The following is a 25,012-nucleotide window of genomic DNA, read 5'->3' on the forward strand; positions in this document are numbered from 1 at the left end:
TAAGCACCAGAAAAGAAATACTCTCATACAGCCCACTAGGCGTGAGGAGAGAGAGGTGAATTGGGGTTTAAATGAATAGAGAAAAATTGAGTCAAGATCCTTCATGCTTTTCTACATGGATATAATGTACTTCTGTTGCAGGAGAATTGTTCATACTGCCACTCCACTGTGCCAATAAAGAAAGTCACCTTGAATCAAAGGGTGGAGTCAGCAATTGGCTGACCAGGATTAGCCATAGAGTTGTTGGAGGACTGAGGAGGTCTAAGAGGGAGGGACAGGAAAAGAGAAGAGGGGATTTCCGGGAATGGTGCATGCACTGGGAAATGTGGAGAGGGTCAACCAACAGACCTCTAATAAGAGTCAGATTAAGTTCATTTTAACAAACAATATGCTTCTTTTTAACAAAGGCAGAATCAAAAGCAGCTTAAGTCCATGCTATAATCCCTAGCACTCATGGATATCTGATGTTTTGTTGAGCAAAGCCAACATTTCAAAAGCCCATTGATGATTTTCAAAAGATGGTCTGCATTCATTTTTAGGTGCATTGTCTCTTTACAATCTTTGAATTAATAAAAGTGACCAGTAGTTAAGAGTTTTTCTCTCTGGGTCCCGCCAAGGCCCGGCAGTCCCATAGCCCACTTATAAAATAAACATACAGACGCTTATATTATTTAAACTGCTCAGCCATTTGCTCAGGCCTACCATTGTCTAGCTCTTACTCTTATACTCAGCCCATTTCTGTTAATCTATATGTCGCCACGTGTTCCGTGGCTTTACCTGCTGCCTCTACATGATGTTCCCTGGATGGCAGGCTGGCGTCTCCTCCTATCTGCCTTCCTGTTCTCTCAATTCACCTCTCTGCTAGTCCCGCCTATACTTCCTGCCTGGCTACTGGCCAATCAGTGTTTTATTTATCAATCAATCATCCACAGCAGTGACCTTCAGTGCTTTAAATGGAAATCACAAGCACTAACAGAGGTTCCCTGCTGCACAGCAAAGGGAGGCAATTTGGAGATCTTCCGACGGCCGCATCACAATGCACAGGGGCGGACTGTGTCAGAGAAAGTTGAATAGGATTTTATTTTGGTAGAATGGCTTTGGATCAAGTAATATCTCCTTGGAGGAGTATTTGCATACTGACCAGCATATGGGAGGTTGATGTAACTGGAACAGCACTCGGGTCTTAGCGTCAAAGGGCTGTATGAAAGCCTGAGGGATTGGGTAGAGTATAGAGTCACAAAGGTGATCGTATTTAGAGGTCTCACAAGGGGTGGCCCAGTTCCCACCTCAAGGAGCAGCCACTGTATGTGTCCTGTGGATATGCTCACATAACACCCGGCATGTTTCACAAATGCAGACACAGAGAAGCCAAGGTGATGGCCCTAAATGGATCCTTGTCTCTGAAATGTTTATATCAGAATGGCCAACATCACCAACTATTCCATCTCCCTGCTCAGAAGAGGTCAAATTTGTTGTGTGTGACTTCGTCTTTATTGAATGTATACTCTGCCCTGCTGGTCATGCAGCTATCCTAGCTCCCTCCACTCCCTTACTGAGAGGAAAGGGACCATGTCACCTCTGCCTGCTCCACTAGGGCTCCTGGAGGTAGAGTTGACATTCATTTGCTGCCACCTAGTGGTCGTTTGTTTCCCCACATGCTATCCTCACTGATCTTTAAGAAAAGCTTTCTCTTGAATTTGCAAGCAAATTGAAAGAATACAAATACATAGGGCACGAGTAAGAGGCCTGGGCAGATTGTTTTTGTTTTCTCAAGTGGAAGAATGTAACTTAGTTCTGTTGGAGTTGGTATCTGTGCTCACGCACACACACACACACACACACACACATACACACTTTGCACACATACACACACACACACACACACACACATACACACTCGCACACATACACACTCACACACCAGAAATCAGATGTCTAAGTGCTTTGCCACAAGAAGAGAGGCAATCATTATTGGTGGGACAATCAGATTTACTAGAGGTTATCTATTAGGGAATTTTGAGGGCAGTTTTGCTCTCTCCCAAGGACAGTTGACAATATCAAGGGACATTCACATGTCACAAATTATTGGAATTTGGGGTCACTTGCTATTGGCACTCAACAGATAGAGGCCAGGGATGTAGCTAAACATCCACAAGATAGCCCTGTACTAAAAAAGAAATTATTTGGTCCAAAATGTCAGATGCCAAAGTTGAGAAACCTGGTAGTCTGATTTCACTCCGCTGTAGAACTGGCTCACGGCACCCCTTCACATTGCCTGCCTCCATCACTATCTTTCTTACACTGTCCATCACTACTTTCTTCCCTCTCTTTTTCTGTCCCTCCCTTCCTGGTCACCAAGGGTACACATTGCTCCCTTGGCTGGCAGGAATATCACTGAAAATTAACAATATTTTCAGCAAGCCACAAGCCACTCCCCCACCACACACACACACACACACACACACACACACACACAAACACACACACACCCCTGGCCAACCTCGGCCTCAAATGGCAGGCACAGGAGGCCTTTCCTGTAGCTGCCTTATACCTCTATGCAATGTTCCAAAGCAAACTACCATTTAATGTGCTCCCACCACCTCCATGGAAGCCCCAGGTGGGGCTGGGACGCCCCAGAAAATGGGGAGTGCCCTGCTCCTGCTCCAGACCTTTCTCAGACCCTCCAAGCTCATTTCCTCTACTGTCTGACCCCCTCACAGTGAGCTGGAGGACTTTGTTGAGGACTTGAAGAAGGACTCTTCATCCGCTGGCCGAGTGGTGACTCTGAAAGACGTGGAGGATGGAGCGTTCCTCCTGCGACAAGTGGGAGAAGCTGTGGCCACTCTCAAAGGCGAGTCTTCTGCCGGGAGGGGGAAGGTGGATGTGTGTTTCTTGGGATGTTTAAGAATCTTTCAAATGTGCACCTGTCATCTCAGAGTTGAGACCAGCCCAGGGAAACAGTGAAACCTTGTTTCAAATAAATAGATAAATAAATAACAATCTTTCAGATAGTGACAGATTCATTCAGGACTTCTTAAAGGGCCCTTATAGAGGGTGCTGAAGATGGAAACTGAATGATACAATTATAACTGTCTATTCACTTTTACTGGACCTTACAGACATACCTAACTTCTTGAACACAAACCTAACTTTCAGTTGACCTTATCCGTAACACACAGGGAATGGATCTGGAGGGGCTATGACCTTCTCCAAGGTCACTTGGTCTGACCACCTGTGCTCTCAACCCACTGCCTCCCCGCATGTGTAGACATGGTATTCTGTGCTACCCGAGGTCACAGGAATGGGATGGGTGTGGTTACTCTGCCTTCTTATTCCATTAACTCACTGCTTTGGCCTGTAGGAGAGTTTCCAACCTTGCAAAATAAGATGCGTGCTGTCCTGCGCATAGAAGTTGAGGCAGTAAGGTTCCTAAAGGAAGAACCACACAAGCTGGACAGCCTCCTGAAGCGAGTGAGGAGCATGACGGATGTCCTGACAATGTTGCGGAGGTGACTGTTGTGGCCCTAGTGGGGTGGCTGAGGAGGAGACCTGAAAGGCTGGTGTGCAATTCCTGGGCTCTAGGTTCCTACCCTTCTCCAAATAACCCCTTATTTATGGCATCCTGAGGAGGACTCACAACTCCTTCAGCCCTAAACATTTGTTGCAATATGGCTTGAGGGTCTAATTCCTTAGTGTAGACTTTTGCATTGGACCCATGATAGTCTTTCTTTTAAATTATTAGTTATGTGCTAGGCTTAATGGTAGTGTGCACTCCTGGGTTTGATCCCCACTACTATGAAATTAATGAATTTAAAAATAAAATTAGATAAGTAAATGGTTTTTAAAAAATAAATGTAGCATTTTGTAGGTGAAGAACAAATTAAAATATTCTATTAGCCTCCTTCACCTTTGGGGCATAGGAGACTAGTTAGAAAGACTGAGTCAAGTGTTTATCTACTGAAAGAGTGTCTGAGAACATGCTGGTACCGCCCAGGAAAGAAGATAAGCATGCTTGAGTGGACCTGCTCATTAAAGATCACTACTGTGAAGAAAGATCCAGAGAAATCACTGCCTGATCTGTAACTCTCAATGAAAAAATTCTAGAATCATCACACCCAGTGAAAACGTGCTTACAAAGGTTGGGGTATAGCTCAGTAGTAGAACATTTGCCTAGGGTGTGTTTAGTCATGAACACCACCACCACAAAAAAAGAAGAAAAAAAGGAAGGAAGGAACGAAAGCATGAAGGCAGGAAGGAAGGAAAGAGAGAGAAAAAAGAAGTAGTAGTTCCCAGGCAAAAGTAATATGTCAGAAACTTTGTAAGAATTTTGTTCCCTGACTATAATTGCTCTATCAGATTTAGAAGAGAATTATATTGGGTATACATTTAACTTTGAGATGGATAACTAGTCATAAGAAGCAGGTTTGATTTTTCTAACAATAACAAACCTCAATAAGATAACTTTCCAAAGCAAGTGTATAGTCAACTGCAGAAATACCAAATGCCAAAGGAATTCTAAGTCCACATAGACCATCCAGCAAGGAGCTGTACTGTGATACTCTTCCCCATGAGTTCATTCATTTTCTCTTACCAAGTAAACTCTTTCCTCCACTACAATCAAGACCAGTTAAAGTACTTCTTCAGTAAGCTATTGCCCAAATGTGAGAGTCCATGAAGTCTAAACTAAGCCAACCTCATTAAAGGAAAACAGTAGGCTGGCAGGAAGAAATGGCCCTTCTCTCTTCTCTCTGGAAACCAGTTAAAAGATGTTTTCATACCCAGCACTGGGTGATTAAGCTCAGTATTTGTCTTAGAACCAGTATACAGGTCTTGAAGAAGATAGGACCGTGTGCTTTGAATATTCAGTGACTTGGAGACGAAGTAGCCTATACTAGGTAAAGTAAAAAGCAGAAAAGACACAGGTGAGTTGCAGAGGAAAGTCAGAGAACTCAGTGTCTTTTGTTCAAGTCAGAAAAAAAGAGAAAGCATTCTAATAAGAAGAGATTGCGCCGGGCGGTGGTGGCGCACGCCTTTAATCCCAGCACTCGGGAGGCAGAACCAGGCGGATCTCTGTGAGTTCGAGGCCAGCCTGGGCTACCAAGTGAGGCCCAGGAAAGGCGCAAAGCTACACAGAGAAACCCTGTCTCGAAAAAGCCAAAAAAAAAAAAAGAGAAGAGATTGCAAAACTAATTAAAATGTGAGGAGTAAGTCCCCTGTTTGACATTTCTTGATACATAACTTTACAGTATTAACTCAAACACACACTCCTCTTAGAAGGCACTGTCTTTGTTTTTCAAGACAAGGTTTCTCTGTGCAGTCCTGGCTGTCCTGAAACTCACTGTGTAGACCAGACTGACTTCAAACTCAGATCCACCTACCTCTGCCTCCTGAGTGCTGGGACTAAAGTCGTGCACCACCACCACCCAACTGTAAGAAGGAGCCGTCTTTATTGCCATCATTACATTCTACAGAAGTACCTGAGACTCAAAGTGCCAATGTCCCTGGCATTTGAGAACATGTTAGAACTGATACTCAAACACAGGGTGTGTACTTCCAAAGACCACCGTCTTTTCCAGTGCAGTCTGTGTGAAAATAGACACATAACTTTGAATGACTCCCAAAGAACCAGGGAAGGTTATAACCCCAGCCCTTAGGAGGATCACAAGTTCAAGGTCAGCATGAGCTACACAGACTTTGTCTCCAAACCCAAGCACATGGATATAAATCAGCTGTAGAACATTTGCATAGCATGTTCGGGAGGATGGGGAACAAAACACACCTCAATTTAGAGTCACAATTGGCCTTGAATTTGACATACTTGGTTGATTCCATGTAAATAGCAATAAGGTATAAGGGAAAGAAAGCAATAAGGTGAGAGGCAGGCTGACATGGCTCACAATCCAAGAAGAGTTTGGAGGCTTCTAGAAGCTTCTGAGTGAGAATTGAGTGTATGTGAGGGCTTCACAGGCCAAGTTCAGGTGGAAGAGTGAATGTTGATAAGCATGGGTTCACTTTCATTTACCACCACCAAGCAGTGAGGGACTAGTCTCAGTCTGGGTACAACAGTGTTATCATAAAAGAGAGAGACCGTCTCCTGGGGCTGATGGCATGGCTCACTGTGTAAGGGCACTTGCCACAAAGCATAAGGACCTGAGTTCAAATCCCTAGCACCCATGTAGTACCCAATGCAGTGGCATGAATACACATGACCAGAGATGGGAGGTAGAGACAGACAAGTCTCCAAAAGCTCACAGGCCATGCTGGCATTGATGACCATGCTGGCATCCATAGCAGCAATGAAATCCAGCCTCAGTTTCCACAAGGTGGGAAGTAAGGACTGGGAGTCCACAGATTATCCTCTGATCTCCATGTGGACCCTGGCACATGTGTGTGAGGACGGACACACATATGCACACAAAACCTTTTGAAGAACTGCAAAAGCCCGTGTGGCTTTGGTGCATTGCCAGGGTAACCCTCTCACTCCTGAGCTACTCCTGAGTTCTTTAATATTTTCCCCTAAACTGATACTGATGCATGGCATTCAAACACACCACCGAGAGAGCACGGAGGGACACTCATCCCCATTTAACACTGCTGTGCATGGTTTCTCCTAGGCATGTCACTGATGGGCTCCTGAAAGGCACAGATGCAGCCCAAGCTGCCCAGTATGTCGCCATGGAGAAGGCCACAGCTGCAGAAGTCCTGAAGCATCAGGAGGAGACAGTCCATGTGCCCGGGCAGCCCCTCCACAGCAGCCCGGGAGGTCCTGGTGATGTGAAGTCAGAAGTGGTACCGCTGTCCACCATGACGGTTCACCATGTACAGAGCTCCCCTGTGGTCATGCAGCCCTCTCAACACTCCTCAGCCTTGCTGAACCCAGCCCAGAACTTGCCCGGAGGGACTGGTTCCCATACAGCCAGCCCCACAGCAGCCACACAGGAGATAACCTCTGCACCGCAGTCGGCTCCAGCCCCCCAGTCCCCTCAAACCCCGGTGAACGGTTCCTCCATGCAGAGTTTGTTCATTGAGGAAATCCACAGTGTGAGTGCCAAGAACAGGGCAGTGTCCATTGAGGTAGAGTCCTATTTTCATTTCTCACAACCCCATGCCCGTTCCTGCAGGGAGTGTATATTCTGACTGCTGTGTATTTAAATGCCAATGTATGCATATGTATTGTGCACATACATGAATAGAATTGTATTCATATGAATGCAATATGAATCAAAGACACATTGTGACTAAAGATAGCTTTTTATAGATATGTAGGGGTTTAGTTGTTGTCTGTGTTTAGATTTTTCTAGAAACATAATACAGGAGTAGGATTGAGGGAAAGGTCACCAGGTGTGAGGACGACCCCTAACCTGGAAGAAGATGGGTCAGAGGTATGCTGGTAAATATTGAGCAACTAGTTCTCATGGGGAAAAACCTGATAGGAAACATCTGCCAGCTCCTACAGGAGCTGATCTGGGACCTTGTATACCCACCTGAGGTGGCAGAATGTAAGCTTACAGAGAAATGAGGCAGTAAGTTTTCTGAGCCAGCGCACACGGAGACACCATGCTAATGGCGAGCTTAGAGAGGGTTTGCCTCCCATCCGGAAGTCACTAGTAAACAGAGAAGGCATAGTTTCTTTTCTGTTGCTGTGATAAGCACCATGACCAAGAGCAACTTGGGGGGGAAAGGGTTTATTTGGCTTCCATATACTGGGTCATAGTCCAATGAGGAAAGTCAAGGAAGGAACTCAAAGCAAAACCCAGAGCAGGCACTGAAGCAGAGACCACGGAGGAGCACTGCTTACTGGCTTCTTCCCCGTGGTTTGCTCCACCTGCTTCCTTATATACCCCAGGACCACCAGCCCAGGGATGGCACAGCCCCCACCCAGTGAGCTGAGCCTTTCCATAGCAATTGTTAATCAGGAAAACACCCTACACACTTGCCTACAGGCAATCTGATGGAGGCGGTTTCTCAACTGAGGGTCCTCTTCCCAGAAAGCTCTCGCTTGTGTCAAGTTGACCAACTAACCAGGACAAGATGCTGAGGAGGGCACCCTGGGCTAGAGCAAAGCTGGAAAAGAAGGCAGGCTGTGAGTAAACCAGTTTAGATGGTTGTGTGGTGATCTGGGAGCACTTGGAAGCCAGTACAAGGTCCCTGGGGTGTGATTTAGAGATATTTGAGAACATGGAAAATCTGACCAGTGAGTGAGTTCTCAAAATGGTATCTCTAGGAAATCCAGAGACAATACGCAGAGTCGATTGAGGTGGTGGGTCTGGAATTGAGGGAGCCAATGGGAAGTTATGGTAGTAGTCTAGGAATGGAAATGAAGCAGTGGCCGTGGTAGGGAACGCCTATGTTGTAGTAGTTGAAAGGCTAACACAGGAACATGGTGAGTTGGAGGGCAGCCTGGGCTGCACAGTAAGATGCTGGTGTGGGAAAAGGACAACAAAGCATTGGCTCAGCATATGCTGGTTCCTGGGTTCCCCGACACTGAGAAAATAAGTCAAATGCCATACCAAAAAAAAGCGTATTATTGTAAATATATTTTGCTTCCCCAGCTCTCACTCTCCCCTAATCCCAGAGCCTTTCCTCCACTGTGTCCCTAGCTGCCTGGTCATAGCCACCCTCACCTGTCTCACTTGTCACCAGTGGATAACTTGAGGTGTGTTGGGATGACCTCTTAAAACTGCCATAGGCACAGCCGTGTGGCCTCTAGCCAAGGGGAGGTTTCCATTACATATGCAGTGTCTGTGTCCTGATCCATGTCACTTGTTTAAAACTTGCTTACTGAGGAAGGGATGGGAGGTGATGGGTGGAGTATGACTCTATCCCCAGCACTGGGGGTGGGGGCGGGGCGTGTGTATTTCCTTACTTACAGGATGTCAGTGTGACAACACTTGTATTTTATAAATATCTACTAAAAACCTGGTAGACATAATTATCAATAAGATGTGTACATCTCACGTTGTGAAAGGACACTTAGTCGCTGTCTCTGAAATGCCCTCTGCATGGGTAGGGAGGCCCAGGGCCTTTCTGTTGCCCGGGCCATTGACAGATCAGGGATGATTTAGTCATTCGCTGATCCTTACTGTCCCCGATAGACTCGGGGTCAGCCGTGAGCGAGGCTCTCTCACGCCTGTTTGTGGCTCACCAAGTATATGCCAGGTGGTCAGCACCAGGGAGGACAACACAGGAGACTGGCGGTGCTGGAAGTGGGGCTTCTGTTTGTTTTCAAAATACTTGAATGCGTCTCTATGAAGAAACTTGATCCCATGGTGGACAATCTAAAACAATACCTTTCCCATTTTATAAGTAAGAAAAACATGACCCAGAGGTTCCCCCAGTGTCTTGAGCAGTATTAGAATTGAGGCCAAGGATTTTTTTTTTTTACCTTAATTTATTTTTTGCAATTGATACATAAAAACATAAAATTGTACATATGAATAGAGTACCATGTGATATTTCAGTACATGAATGCATTGTAAAATCAGGACATAGATTCTTAATGTGGTTCTTAGTGAGCGTTTGGGTTTGCGTTTCTGTTTGTCTAAACATTCCTTTTGCAATGAAAGCTGAATTTAGAAAACAAAGTTTAGTAATAGAAAATACCTTTGAAAGCAACATCCATACCCATTTTAATTTAGCGTTGGCAGAAGTATATCGTGAGTGATTGTCAAGGGGTAGGTTTGAGCTTCTGGGATAGCTTTTCTGAAGCAGCTTGATGGGTCTGGGCAGTGTGGCAGACATAAGGTAGTAGGCAGCCTCAGATGGACCAGAGCATCATCTCATCAACACTTTAACTGTGCTATACCCCTCCGACACTTCAGTATGAAATCTCTAACCTAAATCTTCTCTCTCGTTTTTAAACTATCTGCAATTGCTATTTTCCTTCAGAAAGCAGAAAGGAAATGGGAAGAAAAAAGGCAAAATCTGGAACACTATAACGGGAAAGAGTTTGAGAAGCTGCTGGAAGAAGCTCAGGCCAACATCATGAAGTCAATTCCAAACCTGGAGATGCCGCCAGCTTCCGGCCCGGTGCCGAAAGCCGAAGCCTCGGTGGATAAGCTGGAGCTGTCAGGTGAGGGCCAGCCCACAGCAGGCCTGGCAGAGCTGTGCAGGCTCACTGGCTTCAAATCAGAGGTTGTCACACACGTAAGCTCCTGTGGGACAAGAAGACCATGCCTCACTTTCTGAAGCATCTCTGTGGCTCAGCAGGCAATGTCACTCACCCCCAAGCCTGACAACCTGAGCTCATCCCCAGAAGCGAAGCAGTGGAAGGGGAGAACCGATCCTGAAGGTGTCTTCTGACCTCTATGTGCAGGCCATAGATCACACTCGCACACACATGCGCAATACAGTCTCTCTATGAAAGAAATGTCTCGAGGAAGTCAAGACGCTGGAGGAGTCACTATTCTCCAAAGCTGGCTTTTCTCCTCAGATCGCTGGCATTTCTGACCCACCTCATTACATTTCTGCCTTGGATAACTTCCTCCCCTAATACTAGTCTTCTCACAGTCTGTTGGTCTTTCATATAATTCTCATAAATTTTCCTTATTTATGCACCACAAATACAGCACACATTTTTGTAAAGATGTCTCATTTTCACTTTTCACTTTCAGATCAAAAACTTCTCAGTGGGCAGTGGTAGCACAGGCCTTTAATCCCAGTGCTTGGGAGGTAGAGGCAGGTGGATCTCCGACTTTGAGGATAGCCAGGGCTACACAGAGAAACCCTGTCTCAAGAAACCAAAAATAAATAAAAATTAAAAATTCCTGCATAAATTATTTAGTTACCAGCATGAATGTTTTCATTTAGTATATTGCTATTTTCTACTTAAAAAACAAAACAAACGAAAAACCATTATCAGAAATAGTTCATTGATGTACAGGTCACCCAGAATGTGTATCGGTCACCTGTAAATGCTGGTTTCTATCAGTGTGTGTGTGTGTGTGTGTGTGTGTGTGTGTGTGTGTGTGTGTAATGTCATTATATGCATTTATGCGTTTTTGTTTTGTTTTTTGTTTGTTTGTTTGTTTGTTTTTTGAGGCAGGGTTTCTCTGTATAGCTTTGAAATCTTTCCTGGAACTCACTCTGTAGCCCAGGCTGGTCTCGAACCACAGAGATCCTTCTGCCTCTGTCTCCCGAGTGCTGGGATTAAAGGCGTGCGCCACCGCTGCCTGGCTGCATTTATGCATCTTTACTAGTGAAACAAAAGTCTATATACAAGGTCTTTCTTCTTCTCCTTCTTCTTCTCCTTCTCCTCCTCCTCCTCCTTCTTCTTCTTCTTCGGTTTTTCAAAACAGGCTTTCTCTGTAGCTTCGGAGCCTGTCCTGTATCTCGCTCTGTAGCCCAGGCTGGCCTTGAACTCACAGAGACCCGCCTGGCTCTGCCTCCCAGTGCTGGGATTTGTCCCCATCTCCTCTCTACCTCTCTACCTCTCCCTCTTTAGCTATCCCTGAGCTATGTCTGTTCTTACGGATATACTGTTTCAGGCTGGGATTGGAGGCTTCGGAAGCCTGGCAAAGGGTTTGGGACTTACCTCTAGTTGCCCAATTTTGTCACTTTTCTGGTGCCCCTCAGTTTTTGTATGTACCAAGAAATTCATTTAATAATAAATCTAATAGTTTGTATTGGAGTCACAATAAGCCAATGTCATTTAACCCTCAGAACACCCCAGTAGAAAGTCTGTTGTAGTATGTTGTATGTAGTATGTAAGAGATGAGAGAACTGAGTCAACAGGAAGGGAGGTCACATATGCAGGGGCTTTCTGGGAGTTAAGTTCCCTTTGTTGTCAAGACTGTCCCCTTAATCATTTGTCTATGGCAAGAAGAGAGAGTTTGTACGTCAAATTGCATTGTGTTTGTATACAGATGTATCTTAAAAAGAGATTATTTTTGAAATGGCATACTCTCTTCCAGAAGATTCTCCAAATTCAGAGCAGGAGTTGGACAAGCTAGGGGGAAAGTCACCCCCTCCTCCACCCCCACCCCCTCGGAGAAGCTACCTTCCTGGGTCAGGACTCACCACCACAAGGTCTGGCGATGTGGTCTACACCGGCAGAAAGGAGAGCATGTCTAAGGTCTGATGGGTTGAGTCCTGGCAAACTGGTTTCTGGGTGCCGACAGTTCTATCTGTCTGAACATTAAAAAAAAAAAAAAAAAAAAAAAAGTATTGATTCAACTCATCTAGATCTCCAGAAAGTGCCTCAGATGGAGAATGCCAGCCAGTGCTATTGGACGAGGCTGGGCACCATGGGTGCTAGCCTTATGTGACTTTTAGTGGGACACTATGAAATGCAGATCACCAGCCACTTTCCCTGGTGTGATATCAGTAAACTAGAGTGAGGGTCTTATCAAGAACAGATCAGCAGACAAAGCTGTGGGTGTTTGTATAAAAAAACTGTTACTTGAGCTTAGCTGACACTTAACTTGGAAAGCCTTGTCCCTTGTGTTAAATGAAAAAAATGTAAATTTCCAATTGGAAATGCAGTGTGGGGAGGGCCTTTTGTAAATGTGGGGGATTTACAATTTCATAATTTTTCAAACCATCCACCAGCATGACAATTTAAACAAGCCCAAATTAAAAGCAAGGAAAGAAAACAGCTTTTTGGCAAGAAGAGCCAGAGCTAAAGAGGCGTTGAGAATCTATGCAGTCTGACCTGGAGTCTTACACCAATGTCTGTGGTTTGAATCCCCTGTAGGTGAGCAGTGAAGACCCTGGGCCAACCCCACAGGCTAGAGCCACAAAATGTCCCACAGAGGAGCCAGCCTCAGCCTGGGCCCCATCCCCACCACCAGTCCCTCCCTCTTCCTCCAAGGATGAGGAGGAAGAAGAAGAAGGAGACAAAATCATGGCAGAACTCCAGGTATGTAGCCGAGGTGACTCCTGGCCATTGGCTCTCGGCCTTCTCATCTGGGCTTCTCAGGCTGTGGAGCCCACAGGTCTGTTAACTGGACAAGGCTAGTAAAGGGTGCTGGAGCCAGCCCATGTTAGTTGTGTCTTAATCCTGGCCTCCATTTTTCCAAGATGAGAGCCAGCCATTTCTCTGGGCACCCGGAAGATGTGTGGACAGAGACCATTTTAAAAACAATTCTTACATAGAAAAATCAGTTTCAGACCTCCCTAGCTCTAGATGATAGGAATATTCTATTTTTTCCATTTTCCTTGGCCTATTAGAGAATTTTATATATATAAATATATATATTTAACTACACAACTCTCTGCTAGGGCTGAGAATGGATTGCAGGGTATATACCCAAGACCATCCCATGTTCTTGTCATAAATGTGACTCTTCACTACAAGCATGTCCTGAGAACTCTCATTAGATACATACATAATTCCTAGACCAAGTTCTGGACTTTTTTGACTCCCACTTTTTATGGGACATTTTTGCTTCTCAGATACTGTACTCTTTGTGGGACTCCAAAAATGCTGTTTTTTTTTTCACCACTGTCCATGTGGTTTGGTACAGACCAGTGAATCTCATTTCTTCACATGGAATGAAGAAAACTTTAAACCGTGTCACTTTTGTGATGCGAGTCTACCCTGGTTTTCGTGGTATCCATGGTAATAGCTGCCAAAATTGAGCTCCTTGCATCTTATAAGACAAATGGGACTGCTGAGTGTTCCGTTGGGGGGTGAACCCTTTGAATACTCTCCCAAGCTCACAGACTGTACTGGGTCAAGCCCTCTGCCAAGCAGACTCCGTGTGTCCTTAGAATGGTCAGAAACTTACTGATAGGAAACAGATTATAGTTAGCAACCTTTAGACATTTGAATGTTCCAATCTTAGCACTCCAGAAGAAACCATGTATTTGTCATAGACACTTCTAGCTACTATTCGAGATGACCATTCAGAGTCCTCTGTCTTCAGTGTCTTCTGTGATGATCCCTTTCCAGGAAGTAGGGTATCTGGTATCTGGCTTCTTGTTCTATAAGTAGCTATTTATAATAAAGACTGAAATTCTCTAGCTCTGTAGGTCCAGCTAGTTTGTCTGTGTGTGCTCTTGAGTCAGACGCCAGGCATGGCCGAGAGATTCTTCAGCCCCCTCTAAGGGTAGTTTCCATGAAATAGTGTCCTGTGTTCAGGTGAGTAGGCATCAGAAGAAAATCCAGGTGTGGAAATGTAACTTCTAACAGCTCAAAGGGCATAGCAGATGGTCTCAGCAGACAGGCCTGGAGATAAGTCAAGCATGTCTGGGACAAGCCAGGATTCACTTTCTAAGGAGCAGAGAGCGTGAAGGGCAAAGATGGCTAAAACAGAGCGACAAGCATTGAAGGCAGAAGAGCGTCCCTGTGGTCAGCTCTGTACAGATGTTAGGACAGATGCTAGAATGCTCACTTGGCAAAGTCACAAATTCTTCTTTCAGCCTCCTGAAGTATTTCCAGATGTCAACATTTGACATAGAGAGAATATTAGGCAATGATTTAAGATTATTCATGTCACTGAGTTCTTTTTCATGCTAACTGCACACTAGAGTCACTGGAGCATTTGTGTGGAAAATGCCCACAACCCAGAGACTCTTGTTTCCTAGTTCTCTTGAGTGAGGCCTGGCAGCGCTGCAGGTTGGTTGTGTTGGCCGCTTAATGCATAGCCATGCGGACTGCTGATGCTAAGCAGCCCTGGACTCAGCTGTCAGCCGTCCTCCACAGTTCAAGAGACTCTCCTGATGTCCCCAGCCCCATCATCCGACAGACAGAAGCAGTACTGCTGCTCTTTCATCTCCGAACTAGTCTCTATTCACGTGACCCTATTCACGTGAGCCAGCTGCTGGCCCCACAGTTACATCCAGAGCTCAGCCGCTCCCTGGCCATTCAGGACCACGTGGTGCTAAAAAGCATTCATTGCTTGGAAATGAGCAACAGAGCAGAGTGGGATCTGTGACTGTTTCAGAGAGTGAGCGAACAGGTGTGTGTTATTACTTTTTCAGTTTAAAATGTCTTGTGAGTTTTCTTCCTATAATCTTAGTAAAGATGATAAGAAATGAAGAACATAAAGTTGTCTTTTCATCTTTTCTTGATTTGTTTATATATGTACCAACGTGAAAAGGTCAAGACAAAAAGTGACACTAAGTCAAATCAGGTGCACCTGAGAGCATTTTTTCCCCTTTGATGTTAGCTATTGAGCCCAGAGTTTCATGCCTGCCGAGCATGGACTTGTCACTGAGCCATACCTCCAGCCCAAGGGTATTAATGATCTTTAGGGCTCTGTCCATTTCATCTTTATAAAGAAGCTTTTGCTTAGAGCTCAGCCAGAGGCCTGCTTGAGGCCCTGTGGGATATAGGATTCCAGGATGCTACCTCCTAGCAGGAGCCTGCATTCAGGACCAGGGCTGGGGACCCCATGTCTTTGGATGCCTGCCTCTTTTCTGCTCCATACACTCAAACCCCTGTTAACGTCAGTATTTTAATTCCTTAGGCATTCCAGAAGTGTTCCTTTATGGATGTAAATCCAAACAGTCATGCTGAGCAGTCCCGAGCTGACAGCCACCTTAAAGACACTAGGCCAGGCGCCACAGTCCCACCCAAGGAGAAGAAGGTAACATGTGGTAGCTATCTGTTTACCACAGTCAGACAGCCCTGTCCTGCCCTGCTCTGCTCTGCTACTAACACGACACTCTTGCACTTGACCTCCTGCACATGGCCTTCCCGTAGTGCTCTGTTCCTCTTCTTCTTTGACTAATGGAGACACAGGTTAGAGTGAGATCACAAATATCTGGCTCAGGTTTCCAAAGTGAGCATTGTTCCCTGTGAACACCACACAATAGCGTAGGCAAAACCAACGCAATGGCTTCCCCCAGGAGAGAATGTGTACCTTCCAAGAGTTTCAGACCAACTCATTAGAAACAACAACAACAACAACGAAACCCAGAAATAATAGCTAAGTAAATGCAAGTTTTTCTCATTTTCAACATATCTCACGGAAGTTAAGAATCATGGAAACATACCTGTATATACACTGAAGTATGCCAAACAGGATCCTTGCAAATTATTGCCGATTTTTGAGGTATATCTTTCAAAATTACTAAGTATAGCTTTAATGCTAAAATAATATACTTGTGACTTCGAAGAGGAGTCTAGGCTGTGTAACAAAGCATCCATCCATGCCGAGGAGACAGCTGTGGTCACCAGCGTCAGAGGTACAGTTGTGAGGATGAATCTAGAGCATTTGGGATTTGAGGGTTTAGAGCCATCTAACCGTAATCAAGGACAAAAAGTTTAACCAATTCAAGTTCTAACATTTGCCACCAGAAAACTTACATTTCAGAACTGAGGGACACTATTTTATTTTAAATAAAGAGAAACAACCGTAACAAAAAAAGCTGCGAAGTGGCCTTCTTTCTGCTCTACCTGGACGCTTGGCTTTTATATAAGCAAACCCAGTGAGGTAGATATATCAGACCACAGAGGGCAAATGCAGCAGCCTTCAAGGGACCTGCTCAGCTCTGGCCCACCACTAACGAAGAGCCCTAATGTGAAGTGACCTGCCCCCAGTAGACAGGTGATACTGTCAGCAGGCAGAGGGTGTCTTTCTACACCAGCAGGTTGTTAGACAATGACAAACAAGCGGTCTCATGCAGAAAACTAAACCCATGAAATCACCCCAGAAATAGGCTGCTTGTTCAGTGTGTAGAACTTTCCCATACGGCTTTATTACTACTAGTTTGTAGCAGGCCCCTGGCAGGGCCTGGTGTGTTGTATTTGGACCAATGTGACCATTCTAGAACACTATCTGGAAATATCATACTTTCCAAAGGTCCCCTATGGTGACTACTGTCTCGTTGCAGACTTATTCTAATTGACTCTGTTGTTGTCCTGGGTTCTTGTCTGACAGTCTGAAGTCCACACCTACCTGTTGGTAGCAGATTGGAAGCCGTTTGCTGTGGGAATGCCATTGGGTCATCGTTGAGCATCCAACCCTGAGTTTGTAGGTTAGGTACTCATTTTGGATCATAAACTCAGTAGATGAATCACTTCCTAATAGCCAGAACTATCAGTCTTAGCCCCAGTTTTTGCTCTATTAACCTCTTTATGGCCTTTTCATCTTCCTTAACTTAAATGTTTTCTCCATTGTCTTTCCTCCTACCCTCATGAAGCTCCAGCCTGGCACTCCACATTTACAGTTTGCTCGTGACTGGGTCTCTTTTCCGTTGATTATTCCTTCACATGGAGCATGCTTCCCTAGCCATTTACGTCATCTAAATCACGGACTCATAAGCAAATATTAAAGAAGGTTGATTGCCTTTCACACAAAATTGTGACCATCCATGACTAAGAAATCACTGTCAATTTCCATGGCGACTATGACCGAGTTTCCCTGAAGTTCACGCGCTTGCTTTGATGCATTCATTCCCTTTTGTCTAGCCCATGGATTAAATACAATTGTCCATGTGAAACCTGAACTAGTCTTCGGTTTAGTTACTTGCTGCTGGAGTAGCCCCACCACTGAATTGTATTTGAATACACATATTACAGAGTGAGACTGGAAATATTTAGTAGTGGCTATGGTGTGGCCCTTGCCAACCAGGGCAGATGCCAGCCCCACCAATCCCCCTGCCTCCCCCAACCCCCGTAAATTGGCCTGGCAGGGGACTTGAGTTTACACAAATCCAATCCTTTCTTTGATTCAGAGAGTCAGCTTTGACTTGGGTCCTAGTGAAATATACTAGCTCCATGTTTGGAACGGAAACGTTGGGCTGGATCCTCATTTAATATTCTCCTTAAAAGTCTTTTATGTGCTACATCAGGTGCTTTATAATCTGAATTTCAAGTCCCACAGAAAAACTCACATTCTCTTGCAGCAGCGGAACTGCCCCTGTCTGGAGAAACCCCAGGGGGAGCAGACAGGTTAACCGGCGGGGGCTGGCGGCGAGTGCACCTCGTTCTTGGTCACTAATGGTGTTCCGTGTGGTTAATGCTGACTGTGTTGTTTGTGTTCTTCCTTGAATGTGTGTGACTATTCCTTCCACTCTGAACCAGGGCAGTCGTGTTAACCTTGGCACAGCCTGGGCTATTGTGCTTTGTGATATTGTCATTGCTTTAACCAAACAGCCTTCACTGGGACTGTATTTCACCTTGTGACAGATATCACTTCCTCTTGGCGTTCTGCAGCTAGAAGGGCCAGCAGCAGTACCCTGTGAGGAGGAGGTATCCTAATATGAGGGATACACAGGGCCTGGGGCTACTCATACAGCCAGGCTAGGACACAGTGCCCTTAGATGAAATGCTCTGATTACCTGGATCCTCACTGCTGTTGGGTCCTCAATTCTGAATCTTAGTGAGACCCTCATGAAGATCTTTACATCTTAAAATATAGAGAGTAAAAGCTGCATCATAAAATGCAGGGAATAAAAACTGACTATGACATCACAGCTACCATCTTGGCCTCAGACGCCCACTTTGTTTTGTTGTTGTTGTTGTTTTTAGATTACAGCCATGCCCCATGTAACATAACGTTTTGGTGAGCAATGGACCACGTCTACAGTGGTGGCTCATCCATTGAGATCCTAACTGATGGCAGTCAGCTGCATCACACAGTCGTACTGAGGTGGTTTATGGTGGTCTACACAGGTCTACTCGATGCTGATGTGTGAAAGAGACAGTTCCCTCCCCTGCCTGGTGGGATAAGGATAATAAAAGCTGTCACTGGTCTATGAAATTTTCTATATTTTTCATCAGTGTCTTAGAGTAGACTTCTAGTTATGTGAAAACCAAAAGTCACCGTAACACAGTAGGCTGTGCTACACAGGCAGCAGCAGCAGTTTCATGTGCTGGTTTGTTGAGTCTGTCACGAGCATCCTGAGGCCAAGCACAATGGTAGCCTAGACCTCTGGTGAATGTAAGCACACGCTCAGATGCTTGCACGACAGAATCACTCTGTGACACATTTGCCAGGACGTGTCTCTGTTGTTGAGGACTACATGGTTGCAAACTGTGACATATCATCACTGCAAATTTGGATGCAATTCTCAGGGCTGTTATTAATTCGAAGGTTATTTGAACACATTGATAACCTGCAAAGACATTTTCATCCTGTCACTGGACCACAGAAGAAAAATGTTTTTTTTATACCGGAGTATGACAACTAACCCAAACAGAACTCCTTATGGGCTGACTTCCATAAAAGAGTCGAAAGGGACATTTTAAAACTCTGCTCTTGTTCCTCAGTTTATAGGCAAAACAAAACCAAAACCTGAGGTACAGAGATGTGAAATAAAGGATGTGTCCCAAGTCACATCAGTAAGAGGCAGATGTGTATCAGAATACCAATCGCTGCTTGCCCCCCCCCCACCACCCAGTGGGCCTCCTACAGTTCTGGTTTTAGAGTCTGCCAAGATCAGACAGTCAGGCATTGAAAAGACAGTTGTTAATGGCTCCACTTATCCTCTTCCCTGCTCCCCCACGAAATTGGAACTACTTGAAATATTCCACTAATGGAGACTTTCATCTTGTACAAATACAGGGCAGTTTTGGAGGTTGGAGGACAAAACAGTCCCAGGTAAACAGAGCTGTAGGGTTCGGGTTGCTGTGTAACACATGTGCTTGGGCCGCACGCATGTTTGGAAATGTAATTGAACGATAGTTATAGTCCACTTTGGGGAGCATGTGGTTTTGTGGAGTAACGTGTCCTACACTATTCTACCAGAATTTGGAATTTTTCCATGAAGATGTACGAAAATCTGGTGTTGAATGTGAAAATGGCCCCCAAGTGGAATCTCAAAAGGTGAGTTTGCCATATCTGGGTTCCAACTGATGCTATGCAGTTTAATTACCTCCCCTTGCAGATCCTTTGCTGATTAATGTGTGTGGTTTCCTTTCTCCGCTTTGCCTCTCAGGTTACTGCAGGGGCTCTGAGACCTAGTGGCCCTCCCAAGTGGGAAAGAACAGTGGTGACTAGTGCTCCTGACACATCACGAACACCTGAATGTAGAGGTGACACCTTCATGGAGGACAATTCCACACCCAATAAGAATCTATTCAGAGATAGTAGAAATTATTCCCAGAAAAATGTGCCTAAGGTCAATTATCATTCTATTGGCATGAATTCATTGGAAGGTGAACTCAACCAAGGGCCTAAGGTCTCAGGACTACAGTGTGTTATTCCTGACACCGACAATCAGAAGTTGAATCATGGAAAGACAAGAGAGGCAGGCCGACAAGGACAGGAAAATACAGATAAGAGTCACATTCCTCTCCCATCTAGATCAGCAGAATTAAGTATTCATGAGACCAAAACACAAGATCACGATGTTCTCATGACAGACCTTGGCCAAGTTGTCCTAAGATCCAAGGTGGGTAGGCATGCTAACGTGAACACTATCGAGGATGGGGAGTCAACTCCAAGTTCTCCCAGTGAGGAGCACACAGCCACTGATAACATCGCCTTCATGATCACCAAAAACGCTGTGCAGGTTCTGTCCAGTGGGGAGGTCCATGACATTGTGAGCCAAAAGGGACAAGATGTACAGACAGTCAATATTGACGCGAGAAAAGAGACAACCTCTCAGCAAGAAGGGACGGAAGCTGAAGAGCCAGTCGTGTGTCTAGACAAGAAGCCAGTTATCATCATTTTTGATGAACCCATGGACATCCGATCTGCGTATAAGAGACTTTCAACCATCTTTGAGGAATGTGATGAGGAACTGGAGAGGATGATGACAGAGGAAAAGATCGAGGAGGAGGAAGAGGAGGAAGATGGAGACGCTGGAGTCCAGCCTTCTTCCCAAACGTCTCATAAGCAGGTTGACTCGGGAAGTGGTGGGAGGGGACAAACGGCAGAGACACAATCACGACCCCACTCCCTTACAGCAGAGAGTCAAACCCCAGGAGAGCAGGAAGTTCATAAAGCCGAGCAGAGGAAGTTTAGCTCCGAAGATTCTCCAGACTCGGGAAACAAGTGTGACATGGCCGATGACCAGTTTGAAAGCCCCAAGAAAAAGTTCAAGTTCAAATTCCCTAAAAAGCAGCTTGCTGCTCTTACTCAGGCAATCCGCACAGGCACGAAAACGGGAAAGAAAACCCTGCAGGTGGTGGTCTACGAGGAAGAGGAAGAGGATGGCACTTTGAAACAGCACAAAGAGGCCAAGCGGTTTGAAATCACCAGGTCACAGCCTGAAGATGCCCTGAAAACCATGGCTAGGAGACAAGAACAGCCTAGTCTCGAAGGCACATCTCCGACTTCAAGGACGGATGAAATTAGGAAAAATACTTACAAAACGCTGGACAGCCTGGAGCAGACCATAAGGCAACTTGAAAATACAATCAGTGAAATGAGCCCCAGGGCCCTAGTTGATACCCCGTGTTCTTCCAACAGAGATTGTGGTGCAGGCTCGCCCCACATATCCCAAGAGGTCTCTCCCCGGTCCTTGCTAGTTCTGGATGAAGTGCCCCCTGCCCCAGAGCCCCCCACGTCCATATCTTCAGCTTCACGTAAGGTATCTTGGTCTGTACAAAATGGAAAGATCCAGCTGCTTCTTAAGCCTGTCATAATCACAGTAGCAAAAGGTGTCTCGTGATTTAATCGCTTCCTTTCAGGTGGCTCGCGGTTTTTTGTGTGTGTGTATTCGTCATGTACCCGTCTCTCCTCCCCTCTCCGTCGCCTTCCAAAAACAACGGCAACAAATGTCTAACAGCTAATCAATTCTGTTTGTGCCTCTGTTGCTGATTGGTGTTGGGTCCATAGAAGGAAGCTGGGTCAGCTGTGTGCTCTTGGTACTCACATTAAAATACAATTGATCGATAGTGAGCTGTTGATTCTGTTTGATTCTTCTGATTAACCCAGTTGGTGTCTCCTGGGTCTGTCCTGCATGTAGGGCGCTAGCTTCTCACTTGACCTTCTCTGCGTATTGTGGGGCAGTCTCAGTAACAATCCGCTCACCTTCTTCTCTTTGTCTCCCCTCTCTCACTGGTCCTTCCACAGGGCTCCAGCACCACCCCACAGACAAGTCGGATGCCAGTCCCCATGAGTTCTAAGAACAGACCTGGAAGCCTGGATAAGCCCAGCAAACAATCCAAACTGCAGGATCCCCGCCAATACCGTCAGGTAGTTTTACCTTAAACCAAATTTTGGATGGACACTATGGCGACTAAGAAGTCAGTCGCTGACTTAGTTTATACCAAATACTGTGTTTTCTGTGTGAGATATCATTTCCATAGACATCTTGGATCTGGGGGCATGAAGAAGGTCTAAAGAGAACCTCTGTTAAACTTCTCACCACACTCTTGCATGCTGACAATAAAACATCTTTTCCTTTGTGACTCGAGCTCTTAACTGTTAACACATGGTGCCAAGCCAGTGGCGGTTGCTTTGGGGATGGATGTAGTGCTTCATCAAAACCTCTTGGGAAACAGAGACAAACCAACCTGTCGTGACTGCTCTCTTAAGTCGCCACTACTAACATCTGTGTTGACTGCATTGCTTTAAAATCCCATTCACTCTCCCCCGTTAGAAGCGCATTCACACTCCCCACCCCAATCACCGTCCCCCTGCATGGCTGGCCGGCACCGGGGATGCCCGTGGAACGTGTGATGTGTGTGGTCTTCCTCTCGGTCCTTTCCGTACCTCCTTCGCTATGTGCATGGGGTGGTGTCAGCCAGGTCCAGATAAGCACAAACCTTAGCTCAGGCCTCGGACTGTCTGTCGTTTTTCTGTGGCTGGATGATTCTCAGAAGGGCTGTGTCGCCAGGCCCTGTGCGTTGTTGATCGTCGTGTTACCGGCTTTCTGACGAAGTGTCTCCGCCATCTTTGTTTGCAGGCTAATGGAAGTGCTAAGAAAGCTGGTGGGGATTGTAAGCCTCCTTCCCCCTCCTTTCCTGCTTCTAAGATTCCAGCCCTTTCTCCCAGCTCGGGGAAAAGCACTTCTCTACCCTCAGCTAGTGGGGACAGCGCTAACCCCCCCAGTGCACCTGCTACTAAACCATCGATCGCTTCTACCCCTCTCAGCCCCCAAGCAGGACGGTCCACTCACTCCGCCTCCCTCATCCCTTCTGTCTCTAATGGCTCCTTAAAGTTTCAGAGCCCGCCTCATGCAGGTAAAGGCCATCACCTTTCGTTTGCACTGCAGACTCAAAATGGCCGAGCTGCCCCTGCTTCCTCCTCCTCCTCTTCCCCTCCCTCCCCTGCCTCCCCCACCTCCCTGAATCAAGGTGCCAGGGGCGTCAGGACCATCCACACTCCTAGCCTCACCAGCTACAAAGCACAGAACGGAGGTTCAAGCAAAGCCACCCCATCCACAGCAAAGGAAACTTCTTAAAGGCCAGATCCTATTAGGCACAAGATGGAATTGCATTCTTGTTTTTAATTTTTAGCAGTCTGGAACAACTGTTTTCACAAGAGAATGTACCGTATTGTTGTGCTGTTCAAGGCTTCATGCAAAGTATGTGCTAAATACTGAGTTCATAGATTGCAGTAAAGCTTGTTTTTTCTACTCTGCCGCTATTGTACTTACATAGTGTTTACTGTCTAGACTCAATACCTATTAAATGAAGAAAGCATGTGCTATTAAAAAAAAGAGAGAGAGAGTCTGGTGAGAGTGAAGAGATGTGTGAGACAAGCTGTACTACGCATGTAAAACATGTATGATTCCAGAATTTTAGTATGTTTTGTATAAAAATATTTTTCATTACGGAGACTAGAGGTGAACAGAGAGATACACAAGTGTGACTATATAAATTGTAAAGCATATATTATGATATTTTCTTTTATTTTAGTGTTATTTAGCTTTATTACAGATTTCTATTTTTGTCGAAACTTCATGGTTCCTTTCAAGATCTTTTTTGCCAAAACATTTTTGATACTACAGCATTGTACATTTGAAAGTAGCATGCCAGACCCTAAGCCAGTGAGCTCCCACACAGCCCGTAGGAAGAAAGTCAGCAAACTCTTGCACTGCTCCAAAGTATGTATGATAATTTGCTAGCCCAAGCAAGTCTGTTTTCATTTTCTTTGCTTTCTTTTTATTTTCTTCTTCCTTTTTTCTTTAAAGAAAGAAAGAAAGAATTAGTGTTCTGTAGCGATTTTTGTTGCGGTGTCTCACCCCTTTTTACGTTTTCCTAGACCTGGTAACACACACACTGTTGCATTGTGGATTTTAAAACATACACTTCTGTACGGTTCTGTACACTGAGGAACTTTTGTAAATATATAAATATAAATAGACATCAAAATACTGTGTGTGATAGCACATAGAGTAGTTTCCCCACACCAAAGTTCATTTTTATGCATGCTTTAACAGTCTCTCTGTCGGGATGGGCAGAAATGGGACCACCCAGGCCTTTTTAAAAAGCTCCACGTGTGCACAGCTCGAGTGGTTTTGTAAATAACTGTATTTGTATAACACAGCCATGTAACATACAGAACTGTAAGCAGAGACCTTGCAAACTAAATAAAGGGCTGCATGCTTATTATTTTCTGTGCCTTGTCATTGTAACCAACTACTTCCTAGTCACAGAGCATGTAAGTGTCTCCACAGGGTCTCGCCTCTGAGGGTATTCTGAGTAACGTGTAGCCGCATCCACTTACACGGTGCTGCTCTCTGAAGGCTCGGAGCAGCTAAGGATGAGTTCCTAATAAACTAATTGACAGTGTGGTTGTCTGAACTTAATTTCCTGTCTCACTCTTCTCTGAGGGCTTCTTGGAGTTTTGGCTAACAGAAAATAAAGCTGCGTACAAGTTCACATACTCATTCATCAAAGGTGCTTTTGCTGCTTTCTTGATATATTTTTTTTTTTAATTTCTAGTAAAAGTAAAAAGAAGATGTCTTTATCACTGGGTTTGGGATGGGTTTTTGGTTGTCTTGTTTGTTTTTTTCCTTCAGTTCCCAATTTTGAATTTTTAAAATTATTATTTTATGCATATGGAAATTCTGCTTGGATGTGTGTCTGCTGCCTATGGTCAGAAGAGTTCTTGGGTCCCCTGACACTGGAGTTGCATCTGGTTGTGAGTCTCTGTGTGGGTGCTGGAATCAAACCCGGGGCCTCTGGAAGAGCAGCCGGTGCTCTCAACCACTGACCCATCTC

At 45.3% G+C, this 25,012-nt stretch overlaps 1 protein-coding gene across 21 annotated transcripts in view; it reads left to right on the forward strand.

The window, feature by feature from the left end:
- Positions 1–24,403, forward strand: part of Kiaa1217 (KIAA1217 ortholog) — a 474,194-nt gene extending 449,791 nt beyond the window's left edge. For 11 of the 21 annotated variants that reach the window (XM_037206003.1, XM_028891986.2, XM_037206001.1 and 8 more), the window contains 11 exons: positions 2,721–2,851; positions 3,362–3,509; positions 6,615–7,074; positions 9,889–10,072; positions 11,913–12,073; positions 12,695–12,859; positions 15,414–15,533; positions 19,641–19,718; positions 19,831–21,429; positions 21,915–22,037; positions 22,750–24,403. In XM_037206003.1, the coding sequence (XP_037061898.1) occupies positions 2,721–2,851; positions 3,362–3,509; positions 6,615–7,074; positions 9,889–10,072; positions 11,913–12,073; positions 12,695–12,859; positions 15,414–15,533; positions 19,641–19,718; positions 19,831–21,429; positions 21,915–22,037; positions 22,750–23,247 (3,667 nt within the window). In that variant the 3' untranslated portion in view covers positions 23,248–24,403. Of the gene's footprint in view, positions 1–2,720; positions 2,852–3,361; positions 3,510–6,614; positions 7,075–9,888; positions 10,073–11,912; positions 12,074–12,694; positions 12,860–15,413; positions 15,534–19,640; positions 19,719–19,830; positions 21,430–21,914; positions 22,248–22,749 lie in introns of those variants that run through there. The other 10 variants (XM_037206010.1, XM_028891996.2, XM_028892000.2 and 7 more) reach the window with 5 other exon arrangements.
- The last annotated feature ends 609 nt before the right edge of the window (positions 24,404–25,012 follow it).

This window comes from Peromyscus leucopus, chromosome 5 (assembly GCF_004664715.2).
Source record: "Peromyscus leucopus breed LL Stock chromosome 5, UCI_PerLeu_2.1, whole genome shotgun sequence".
NCBI lineage: Eukaryota > Metazoa > Chordata > Mammalia > Rodentia > Cricetidae > Peromyscus > Peromyscus leucopus.